This window comes from Dryobates pubescens, chromosome 26 (assembly GCF_014839835.1).
Source record: "Dryobates pubescens isolate bDryPub1 chromosome 26, bDryPub1.pri, whole genome shotgun sequence".
Lineage (NCBI taxonomy): Eukaryota > Metazoa > Chordata > Aves > Piciformes > Picidae > Dryobates > Dryobates pubescens.
Genome location: NC_071637.1, coordinates 373,346 through 385,564, shown reverse-complemented (window position 1 = coordinate 385,564; position 12,219 = coordinate 373,346). Strand labels below are relative to the sequence as shown.

The following is a 12,219-nucleotide window of genomic DNA, read 5'->3' as shown; positions in this document are numbered from 1 at the left end:
CTGAAGGCAAGGAAGACCCCAGGTCCGTCCCCCCCGCCCCGCAGATCGGCTCTTCCCTTGCAGCCTGCAGCTCCCCTAGCAGCCCTGCAGAGCACCAGAGCCTGTGGCAGTCATTACCTCTAATCATGCAACTTAATAATTAGGCTAATGAGCTAGGGTTAGTGTTTCTCAGGACAGGGAGCAGAGGCAGAGGGCTGGCGCTGGACTCACAGCTGCACAGCGAGAGCCCAGTCCCGGCGCCCCGCAGCCGGGACCCAGCCCAGCAGGCCAGGCTGGGGGAGGGGGCTGGGGGAGCCGGGGGGGGGGTCTCAGCCACCTCCCAGCTTGTCACTAGAGGTCCCCAGCAGCGCACGGCCACGCTCAGCCCTGCAGGGAGGGAGCAGGGGGGGAGGCACCGGGGGAGCAGCACCGGAGGAGCGGCACCGGGACCACCAGCCCTGCCCGGGCTGCAGGGCTGCACAGAGCACAGCTGCCCACAGCTGCCCCAGGCCTCTGCCCACGGGGGGGGGGGGGGGAGGAATAATTAATAATAATAATAAAAAAACCCGCGAGTAAAGAGGTTGGATACAAAAGTTCACAGTCTCAGCTTGGCCTCCGCTCCCCCCTGCCGCCAGCACAGCCCCGCGGGGGGCTCCGCTGGATGCCCTCTGCTCCGGCCCAGCTTCGGCAGGAGCCGAGGAGGGACAGGGCAGGGGGGGAAGGGAGGTGTGGAAATGCTTAAGAGAAGAAGGGGGAAACAAACAAACAAATAAAACAAAACAAACGGGGGGGGGGGGGAGAAAAAAAACCCAACCCAAATCACCATAGAATCGAATCACCATGGGAGGGCAAAGGTCTCAACAACAACAACGCAGCGCCCAAACTGCTGAAGAGCACCATGGAGATCTCTACTGGCAGCATCGGAGTCGCCCTAGAGCACAGAGGAGGCTCCCACCTCTGCTGGGCCGAGGCAAAGCCAACCACAAAGCCATGCCCCAGAGGGCAGCTTTCCAGTTCTTGTGTCCTCTGCCCTCCCCCCCGGGCAAGCCACAGCTCCTGGCCGGCACCGGGCACCCAGCACGGGGCGAGAAGAGGGAGGGCGAAGGGGCAGGGGGGAGAGATCCCAGAGGAAAAGCTTTCCCCCCCCCGCAGTCCTCAGGACAGACACCAGCTGCAAACCCGAGCTCAGCTCCCTCCCTGCAGGAGCGGCGCTGGCTGGGCCCTCGGTGCCCGGGGTGGGAGGAAAAGGACTCAGCAGGTTCTGCACGGGCGGCTCCGCGGCACAGCCCGAGGGCGGCGGAGCTGCCGAGGGCTCCCCGCAAGGGCCAGGCTGCAGCGGGCGCGTCCTGCCCTGCCCCCAGGGCACCTCGGCGGCGAGAGGACGGAGGGGTGGGCGCAGCCCTTCCCCTCCCCCGGCGCCTGCCGGAGCGGCACCCCGGAGGGCAGGGGCGCCCCGCTCGGGGGGGCGCGGGCGGGCGGGGGGCGTGAGGCCGGCAGGGTCGGGCACCCCCCCGAAGAAGGGCAGGCCGCGGGGCCCGGCCCGGGGGGGGTTATTTGGCGGCGGAGGCGGCGGGGGGCTGGGCGCGGGGGGCGAGGGGCAGCTGCCCGCCGCGGCGCTGCGACTCCAGCTCCGCCGCCCGCTGCAGGGCCACCTCCACCAGCAGCTGGAAGCCGCTGAAGTCGTCGCCGCAGAGCTCGGGGGGCGTGGGGGGCGGCGTGTTGAAGAGTCCGCTGGTGGGGCTGGCGGCCTCGGCCCGCAGCAGCGCGGCGGTGCCGCCCGGGGCGCCGCGGGGGGCGGCGGCGGGCTCCGGCTCCGCCGACCGCGCACCGGGAGGCTGCTCCCAGTCGGCGCCGCCCTGGGCGCTCAGCACCGCCAGGCCGCCGCCCAGCGCCCGCACCGGGTGGCACAGTACCTGCGGGCACACGGACATCGACAGCACCTTGGAGGCGCCGGCGGCCGGCACGGGAGGCACCACCAGCACCCCGGAGCCGGCGGCCGCGCCCCGCGGCAGCGCCACGTCCCCGGCCTTGCCCCCGCGGCGGGAGATGGTGAACTGGTTGGGGTCCTTCCCGTCCTTGCGCAGCATGTCGGGCAGCAGCCGCCGGCGGGCGTTGATGAACCAGTTGCAGATCTGGGGGGAGAGAGGAGCAGCTGCCCTCAGCCCGGGACGACCCCGGCCCGGGATCCGCCCCTCAGCCCGGGATGCCCCCAGCCCGGGATGCCCCCCAGCCTGTAGCACTGCCTGGGGCAGTCAGCAGAAGCCCCCCTGGACCCAGCGAGTGGTTTCTGCACACCACAGCTACCCCCTCCTCAAGCTCCACACCTCCTTCCCGTGGGGCACCAGGGAGGCAGAGCCGCTCCTGGCAAGGGGCTGCCCAGCCACCCACGGAAACCCCAGCACCGGCTGCATCCTGGCTGGTACCACCCACCCGGGGCGGCCCCTTCCTCCCTGCCCCAGCTGCCTGCAGCCCAGTGCTCCTGCCCAGCCCTGCCAGCCCCAGCACGCTGAGCAGACACAGCCTGGGCAGCGCTGGGGCAGAGCTGCCCTGTGGGCCACAGCAAGGCTGCACAGAGCCGCCGGAGCTGCCAGGCACCACACAGAGCCAGCTCGGGGCACAGCTGCCTCCAGCAGGTGCCAGGGCTGGGGATTCTCCCTTCTGCAGGCAGCTCACCCCAGAGACTGCTGTGCCCAGCCACACTTCACATGCTGGTGCCGTGGCCAGCACAATGCCATCCTGCTCCTGGAGCGGGTAGACAGCAGGAGAGCAGCAGGGATGGAGAACCCTGAAGCCATGAGCTCCCAGGGCTGCAGCCCCTAGCCCTTAGCAGGGCAGCAGGGAGGGCATCATCACAGCCACCCCTTCCCCTGCCTGCTGCCAGGCAAGGAGGCCACAGCCAGCTTGAAGGGCTCCAAACATCCACACAGCCACGAGGCACACCGCTGCACCCTGGCAGCTGCGCCCCGGCAGCTGCACCCCGGCAGCTGCACCCCGGCAGCTGCACCCCGGCGGCTGCACCCCGGCATCTGCACCCCGGCAGCTGCACCCCAGCAGCTGCACCCCGGCACCTGCACCTCTGCGGCTGCACCCCGGCAGCTGCACCTCGGCACCTGCACCCCGGCACCTGCACCTCTGCAGCTGCACCTCTGCGGCTGCACCCCGGCAGCTGCACCCCGGCACCTGCACCTCTGCAGCTGCACCCCAGCAGCTGCACCCCGGCAGCTGCACCTCTGCGGCTGCACCCCGGCGGCTGCACCTCGGCACCTGCACCCCGGCACCTGCACCTCTGCAGCTGCACCTCTGCGGCTGCACCCCGGCAGCTGCACCCCGGCACCTGCACCTCTGCAGCTGCACCCCGGCGGCTGCACCCTGGCACCTGCACCTCTGCAGCTGCACCCCGGCACCTGCACCCCGGCGGCTGCACCCCTGCGGCTGCACCTCTGCAGCTGCACCCCGGCGGCTGCACCCCGGCGGCTGCACCCCGGCACCTGCACCTCTGCGGCTGCACCCCGGCGGCTCCTGCACCTCTGCGGCTGCACCTCTGCAGCTGCACCCCGGCGGCTGCACCCCGGCGGCTGCACCCCGGCGGCTGCACCCCGGCATCTGCACCCCTGCAGCTGCACCCCTGCAGCTGCACCCTGGCACCTGCACCCCGGCGGCTGCACCCTGGCACCTGCACCCCGGCAGCTGCATCCCGGCACCTGCACCCCTGCGGCTGCACCCCGGTGGCTGCACCCCAGCACCTGCACCCCGGCGGCTGCACCTCTGTGGCTGCACCCCAGCACCTGCACCCTGGCACCTGCACCCCAGTGGCTGCACCTCTGTGGCTGCACCCCAGCACCTGCACCCCGGCACCTGCACCTCTGCGGCTGCACCCCAGCGGCTGCACCCCAGCACCTGCACCCCGGCGGCCCCTTCAGAGAAGCAGTGGCCGTGCCCCGAGCCCGGGGCCGTGGCCGTGCCCTGAGCCCGGGGCCGTGGCCATGCACCGAGCCCGGGGCCGTGGCCGTGCACTGAGCCCGGGGCCGTGGCCGTGCACCGAGCCCGGGGCCGTGGCCATGCCCCGAGCCCGGGGCCGTGGCCGTGCCCTGAGCCCGGGGCCGTGGCCGTGCACCGAGCCCGGGGCCGTGGCCGTGCCCCGAGCCCGGGGCCGTGGCCGTGCACCGAGCCCGGGGCCGTGGCCGTGCACCGAGCCCGGGGCCGTGGCCGTGCACCGAGCCCGGGGCCGTGGCCGTGCACCGAGCCCGGGGCCGTGGCCGTGCCCTGAGCCCGGGGCCGTGGCCGTGCCCTGAGCCCGGGGCCGTGGCCGTGCACCGAGCCCGGGGCCGTGGCCGTGCCCCGAGCCCGGGGCCGTGGCCATGCACCGAGCCCGGGGCCGTGGCCATGCACCGAGCCCGGGGCCGTGGCCGTGCCCCGAGCCCGGGGCCGTGGCCGTGCCCTGAGCCCGGGGCCGTGGCCATGCACCGAGCCCGGGGCCGTGGCCGTGCACCGAGCCCGGGGCCGTGGCCGTGCACCGAGCCCGGGGCCGTGGCCGTGCCCTGAGCCCGGGGCCATGGCCGTGCACCGAGCCCGGGGCCGTGGCCGTGCCCTGAGCCCGGGGCCGTGGCCATGGCCATGCACCGAGCCCGGGGCCGTGGCCATGCACCGAGCCCGGGGCCGTGGCCATGCACTGAGCCCGGGGCCGTGGCCATGCACCAAGCCTGGGGCCGTGGCCATGGCCATGCACCGAGCCCGGGGCCGTGGCCATGCACCGAGCCCGGGGCCGTGGCCGTGCACCGAGCCTGGGGCCGTGGCCATGGCCATGCACCGAGCCCGGGGCCGTGGCCATGCACCGAGCCCGGGGCCGTGGCCGTGCCCTGAGCCCGGGGCCGTGGCCGTGCACCGAGCCCGGGGCCGTGGCCGTGCCCTGAGCCCGGGGCCGTGGCCATGGCCATGCACCGAGCCCGGGGCCGTGGCCATGCACCGAGCCCGGGGCCGTGGCCATGCACTGAGCCCGGGGCCGTGGCCATGCACCGAGCCTGGGGCCGTGGCCATGGCCATGCACCGAGCCCGGGGCCGTGGCCATGCACCGAGCCCGGGGCCGTGGCCGTGCACCGAGCCTGGGGCCGTGGCCATGGCCATGCACCGAGCCCGGGGCCGTGGCCATGCACCGAGCCTGGGGCCGTGGCCATGCACCGAGCCTGGGGCCGTGGCCATGCACCGAGCCTGGGGCCGTGGCCATGCCCCGAGCCTGGGGCCATGGCCATGCACCGAGCCCGGGGCCGTGGCCATGCACCGAGCCTGGGGCCGTGGCCATGCCCCGAGCCTGGGGCCGTGGCCGTGCACCGAGCCCGGGGCCGTGGCCGTGCCCCGAGCCCGGGGCCGTGGCCATGCCCTGAGCCCGGGGCCGTGGCCATGCACCGAGCCCGGGGCTGTGGCCATGCCCTGAGCCCGGGGCCGTGGCCATGCCCTGAGCCCGGGGCTGTGGCCATGCCCCGAGCCCGGGGCCGTGGCCATGCCCTGAGCCCGGGGCCGTGGCCATGCCCTGAGCCCGGGGCCGTGGCCTGCTGTGGAATGCTGCACCCAGACAAAGACCTTCTCCCTAGTTCCCAGAGGATAAATGGGTAGGGGGCTGCGGGGGGGGGAAGTGAGTTGACCTTTCCTAAGCCAACAGCTAGGGGAAGAGATTTCCCCTGGGCAAAGCCAACTCGCCAGGACCTTGGTGGCAGCAAGATCTCAGCTGGGCTTTGTCCTTGAGACAGTATTTGGCGCTGAGCACTCTCCAGCACATCCCCCACCCCCCCCCCCCTCCCAGCACCCTCCCCTGCCAGCCATGGCAGGGTCCCCTTGAAGGGCTCTGCCACCAACTGCTGCAAGCCCCAGCCAGAGCCCTGGGCTGCCAACGAAAAGCTCAACCAACTCCACAGCACTGAGCAGCCCCCTAAGTGCTGCCAGTCCCCCCCTGCCATGCTCCTTCCAGTACCCAGCTCCCTCTGGAGCAGGCAACATGGAGATGGGCACAAGCCACACGCAGCCCCTGGTGACACCAAGGGGTGCCACAGGGCATCACCCGCCCAGGGAGCTGGCATGTGCCCCAGCCTGGCAGCAAGCAGGCTGCTGGCCCCCCAGCCATGGTTAGCCACCACCAAGCACACAGGGGACTGTCACTCTGGGCAGCACCTGTCCCCACCACTGCCCTGAGCAGCATCCCCTCTGCAGGGATGCCCTCACAGGAGGGCACAGGCCTGGAAACCTGCCCCTAGCTGGGCAGCCTCACCAGCAGCAGGCACCACTCTGTTACCTCCTGGGCAAGGGGCACAGGTGGCTCCCCAGGCTCCCTGCAGAGCCAGGCTTGCTGCACTCCAGCCCTGGCTGCCAGTGCCTGGCTCCAGCTCCCCAGGCTGCTGGACTGAGCAGGGGGATGCACAAACTGGGATGAGTTCAGCCAGGGGCTGTGGCAGAGCCCTGTGCCAAGGAGGCTCCTGTGAGGGTCTGGTCAGCACTGCTGGACCCAGCCCCACAGCCTTGCTGTGGGGTGTCCCACACCTGCACCCCAACAGATGGAGCAGCCTCGATGGCATCCTGCTGGGTCACCTCAGACTGACAGCAACCCCACTGGCACAGGGCCACAGGTTGCCAGGGGTTGGAAGGGATCCAAAGAGATCCTCCAGTCCAAGCCCCTGCCAGAGCAGGAGCAGAGGATCCAGCACAGGAACACATCCAGACAGGCCTGGGAGGGCTCCAGAGCAGGAGACTCCACAACCTCTCTGGGCAGCCTGCTCCAGGGCTCTGGGAGCCTCCCAGTCAAGAAGTTCCTCCTCATGGTGAGGTGGAGCCTCCTGTGCTGCAGCTCCTTGTCCTGTCCCAGGGCACAGTGAGCAGAGCCTGGCCCTGTCCCTCCCTCCTGACTCCAGATACTGAACTGCAGCTCTGAGGTCTCCCCAGAGCCACCACAGACTGAACAGCCTCAGCTCTGGCGGTGCTTAAATCCCTTCCTGGAGCACTTGAGGGGCACAGTGTGGCCCCAGGACCAAGCACACTGCACGGTGGGAAGGGAGGCAGAGCAGCTTGGGTGGGAGATGCCTCCCAGCAGGCCTGGGCTGAGCTGGGAGCTGCCAGGAGCCTGTGGCAAGTGCCTGGAAGTGGCTTTCTCACAGCTGTGGACTGGATATAAACTGCAGCACAGGAGGTTCCAGCTCACCATGAGGAGGAACTTCTTCACCCTCAGATAAAAATTTATTAAACCCCCTCTCAGCCTTCTCCTCTCCAGACTGAACAGCCCCAGGGCTCTCAGCCTCTCCTCCCCAGGCAGTGCTGCAGTCCCTTCAGCATCCCTGCAGCCCTCCCTTGGGCTCTCTGCAGCAGATCCCTGTCCCTCCTGACCTGGGGAGCCCAGAGCTGGATGCAGTATTCCAGGGGAGGTCTCAGCAGGGCAGAGCAGAGGGGGAGAACCTCCCTGGCTCTGCTGGCCACACTCTGAATGCCCCCCAGGACCCCCTTGGCCTTCTTGGCCCCCAGGGCTCATTGCTGTCCCAGGCAGAACTTGCTGCCCCCCAGCACTCCCAGGTCCCTCTCCCCAGGGCTGCTCCCCAGCAGATCCCCTCCCAAGCTGTGCTGCTGCAGTTTCTTCTTCCTGCCCAGCTGCAGGACTCTGCTCTCCTCCTTGCTGACCCTCATGAGGTTCCTCTGTGCCCAGCTCTCAGTCTGCCCAAGCCTCTGAATGGCCTCACAGCCTTCAGGTGTCTCAGCCAAGCCTCCCAGTTTGGTGTGAGCAGACTGTCCTCTCATCAATGTCATTGATGATGTTGAACAGCACCAATCCCAGAAGGACTCCACTAGTTACAGCTCTCCAGCTGGACCTGGCACCACTCTTTGAACTCTATCTTGTAAGCAGCTCCTAATCCACCTCACTGCCTGTTCTTCCATCCCACACTTCCTGAGCTGGCTCCCTGGGATGTCATGGGAGACGGTGTCAAAGGCCTTGCTAAGGTCAAGGCAGACCACATCCACTGCTCTCCCTGAATCTACCCACCCACCCTTCCCAGGCACCCCTGGGAAATGCCACCCTGCTGGGACCTCCTGCCCAGGGGCTACAGGGCCAGCTCCCAGCAGGCACAAGCTGGCTGCAGGGGGTCCCAGGGGGCAGACAATGGCCAGCACGTGGCAAGGCCACATCTCCACACAAGCCCACGTGCCTGCCAGCACCCTCCTGGGCCCCAAAGGACTCAGGGTATGGACAGCTGGGCATATGCCACAAGCCCTGGGGTAAACCCCCACGTGCCAGGCACCGCTGTGCCAGCCCTGGTCCAGGACAAGCTCGGGCTCCCACAGTCCCAAACCCAGTGCTGCTCCCCCCAGCACTGACTCAAGCTCTCCTGGGGCTGCCAGCCTGCCTTGGGAGCAGCTGCCTGGACACAGATCTGTTGCTCAGCCAGCACTGGAAGAAAGACTTTCAAATGAAAAAGGCTTTGCCCTGCTGGCCAGCAAGAGGAGCCCAGACAGGCACTGCCCACACACTGCTGTCTGGCCCTGGCTGGGACAGCTGGCCAGGGCCATGCCAAACCACAGGGAAAGGAGCCAGAAGTGCAGGGGAAGCCCCAAGGAAAGGAGCTCAGCTGAAAACCCACTGGCCCTTGCCTGCTCGCTGCACACAAGAGCTGCTTCCCACCCCCTCGTGCCCCCAGCAGCCAGAGAACAGAGCAGAGCTCCCACTGATCTCCCACCCTGCCAGGCTGCCAGAGAGGGACCTGGGCCATAGCCACACAGGTTCCCCTTGCATGGAGATCGTGGTGTGGATCAAAGGGACAGGCAGCAGCAGGCAGGTTCTCCCCATGCCACCCCAACAGCAGGCAGGGTGAAAGCTAAAGCTGGAAGGAAGAGCACTGCTTGACCCCACTGCTGGCCAGGGCTCCTGGTTGGACACCCAACACAGCCACCCGAGGAGAACATCAGCAGCCCCCTCCTCCCCCTGCCCAGGAGCCCTCAGCTGTGCTGCTCTCCCTCCCATGCAAGCGGTGTGACCGGGAACAGGTGGACTTGGTGCTGCTGCTAATGGTCCACCTGGGGTCAAAGCACAGCCCAGCCCCTGGCCTAAGATGGTTGCCCCTGCCCGGAGCTGCATGCGGCAGGGGTCAGCCCTGGCCCCTTTGTTGGGGTGTGCCCAGGGAAACTGGATACAGCAGCACCCCCTGAACCCCTCCCACCTCTGGCAGGTTTTACTAACACCAGGGTATGGCCCAGTTTGTCCCTGTCCGTCCCTGGCCCTCCGGCTTCTGGCCAGCCAAGAAGCTGTGCTCCAGCACTGCCACAGGACTGCCCCGAGGCTCGGACTTCTGCCTAAAAGAAGGAGCCCGCAGGCAGGTGGCTTTGTGTCCCTGACACTCCCTGCCCTGCCTCCTCGCTGCCCTTCAGAGGCAAGCGGTGCCAGGGTGCCAAGCCCTCGGGGATCTCCAGCGGGGCTCTCCCGAGCCGGCCCGCACCAGGCGCTGTGGCAGAGGAGGAGCCGGCGGCAGCGCCGGGCTCGTACCTGCAGCACGGAGAGGCTGGTCTGCCCCGAGAGGCTGAGCTTCTCCTGCTCCGAGGGGTAGGCGTTGAAGCGGTGCTCGTACAGCCAGTCCCGCAGGATCTTCACGGACTCCTTCGGGAGGTTGCCCCTTCTCTTCCTTTTGCTGGCCTGCGAGGGGTCCGGCGATGTGGCGCTGTCGTCCTCCCCGAAGTCGCTATCCGACATGGTGGAGCTGCCCGCGGACCTCTCCTGGCTGAAGCCTGGCAAGGTGGAAACCACAGCGCCGGCATCAGGCGGCGTCCCGGCCGGGGGCGCGGGGGGCAGGGGCCCGGGACGCGCCGCGGCACCCCCCCAGCACCATCACCCACCGCCCGAACGCGGGGGGCGGCAGAGGGCCCCCGGGGGAGGAGAAGCCGCAGGCAGCGGCGGGGACGGCAGCCCGCACCCAGCCCCCGCAGCGCGGCGGAGCCTGCCCGGGCTGAGCCCGGAGGGGGCGGGGGCGGGGGGGGGGAAGGGGCGAGAAAAACATCAACCGGGGGGGGGTGGGAGTTAAAAGCAATCTCGGCAGGAGGCCGGGGCCGGAGTTGAGCGGGGAGCAGGCACCACGCGGGGACGTCGTGCGGGGTCCGATCCCCGCGCTGCTGTCACGGGCCGGGGGCTCCGCTCGGCGCCGCCCGCCCAGGCCCCGCCGCCCCTCGGCCCGCAACAGGTAGCGCGGGCCCCTGCCCGCCGCCGACACAAAGCCTGGGAAGCGGCGAGCCCCGGCCCGCCCCCCCACACCTCCCCCACGCCGCCCGGGGAGGCGAAGCAGAAAGAAAGGAGCTGGGAAGTGTCCGGCGGCCCCCGCTGCCCGCGGCACGCACCGGCCCCGCCGCCCCCGCCAGCCGAGCCGGGAACGCCGCGGAACGGGCAGCGCGCCCCCGCCCAGCGCCCCCCCAGACACTCCGAAAACTTTTCCCGGCGGGGGCGGCCCCGGCCCGGCCAGCACAAAGGCGGCGGCGCCGCGCTCGGCTCGGCTCGGCTCGGCTCGGCTCGGCTCGGCTCGGCGCGGCGCGGCGCTGCCCGGCCCGCCCTGCCCCGCCGCCGGCCGGGACTCCATGTTTGCCGCTCGCCCCGGCTGCGCTCTTCTTACCCCCGGGCCGCCGCCGCCGCCTCGGCCCTTGCATGGGCCCCGCCGGGGTCGCTCCGCCGCCGCCGCTCCGGGGCCGGGGGTGCGGCGGGACCCTCCCGCGGCGGCGGGGCGGGCGGCCGAGGCGCAGCGAAAAGTTTTGGGTGGGCGGCGGTGACAGATGCCGAGACAGAGTTCCCTTTGTTCCCGAGGAGGCAGGAACTCAGCCGGGCCCCCCGCCCCCGGCCCCGGCCCGCCCGCCCCCGGCTGTCACCGCCGCCGCACCGGGCAGCGGGGCACCCCAGCCCCCGCCCCGCCGAGCGCGGGGCCGGTACCTGGCGGCGGAGGCACCCCGGGCTCGGCCCCCGCGCCCCGGGAGGCAGCAGGCGGCCCCGCGGGCTGCAGCGACGCCGTAACACCCCCTGCGCGGAGCGGGCACCGGCACCCCCCCGGGGACACCCCCCCGGGGACACGCACACGGAGGAGCTCCCGCGCAGGGATCCCCCCAAAAGGCACCGCAGAGGCTCCTGCGCCGTGACCATGCCTTAAGGCTGAGTCCTGTAACTGAGCGCCGGGGGGGTGCTGGCGTCTGGCAGGGAACGGGCGCTGGCTGCTGCTCGGGCAGGTGTGGGTGACAGCCCCAGGCACCTCAGGCTGCCCTGAGGCACCGCTGTTGCTGGGTTTGGTGGCTCCTTGACTCACTGACCAGGACACTGGAAGCCCAGCATCTCACCACTCCCGGGAACGTGGGTAGTGTTTCCTAAGCAAGGATCATCAGATCGAGGGGGCACCGGGTGGGACCTCTGCCGTGTCCATCGCCAGCGAGCCAGGCAAGGTCTCAGGAGGCTTTATTGAGCTCGCTGCACCTCTCCACTGCAACAGCAGAGCCCCAAAGCCTTTTTAGACTTCTGCCATTCAGAGCCCAGATCTCTCCACCTGCGCTGAGCACTCTGCTGGGCCAGGATGTGGCTCCCGCAGGATCTCCCTCCCCTCGCCGTGTGCTCCCGGTCCCGTGGTGTGCTGCTGGGTCACACCTTCCCCCTCTGCCCAGGGCCGGCGAGTGAGCAGCGCCAAGCCCAGCAGGGGATGTGCCCATCGTGTCCCTCCTGGCATGGTGCCCTCCATCACTGGGAACCACAGAGAGCAGCTGCTCTGGGCAGCGGTAGGCAACGGTGCCCCATCCCGTGGGTCAGGCACCCCCTGGGCTGCATGGGTGATGCAGTGAGAACTGCAAACTAATCCCTTAGAGCCCCTGAGATGGGGAAGGTGCTGCCACGGGGGAGCCCAGATGACCCTGTCCAGCAGCCAGCTCAGAGAGGTGCCAGCAGAGAGGCATCTCTTGGGGGTATCCCTCTCCTGGGGTTGTCTGTGCCAAGCCAGGCACAAGCACCCCTGTGTGGATCCCGCCCCCCCGGGAGCTGTGTGCTCATGGGGTACAGCAGCCCCCAGGCTCAGGGGGCCCTGCTCTGCCTTTCTCCACCCAGAGCTTGTTCGCAGCAGGGGGTTGATGGCAGCCTGGCGCTTGGCCTCCGCTCCGGTGTTGAGAAGGGCTGCGAAGCCCTGCCGTGGTGCGGCTGGGGGCCGCGCAGAGCGGCTTGCACGGCGCAATAAAGGGGCACACAGCAAACAGAAACCGAGGGGGATTCCT

At 70.1% G+C, this 12,219-nt stretch overlaps 1 protein-coding gene across 1 annotated transcript; it reads right to left on the bottom strand.

Moving 5' to 3' along the window:
- Positions 1-1,452: 1,452 nt before the first annotated feature.
- On the bottom strand, positions 1,453-10,751 carry TGIF2 (TGFB induced factor homeobox 2). The gene is made up of 3 exons (XM_054173377.1): positions 10,596-10,751; positions 9,485-9,723; positions 1,453-2,111 (listed from the first exon to the last, which is right to left on the bottom strand). Exons 1-3 carry the CDS (start codon positions 10,627-10,629, stop codon positions 1,530-1,532), a joined length of 855 nt encoding a protein of 284 aa, XP_054029352.1. The 5' UTR covers positions 10,630-10,751; the 3' UTR covers positions 1,453-1,529.
- Positions 10,752-12,219: the final 1,468 nt, after the last annotated feature.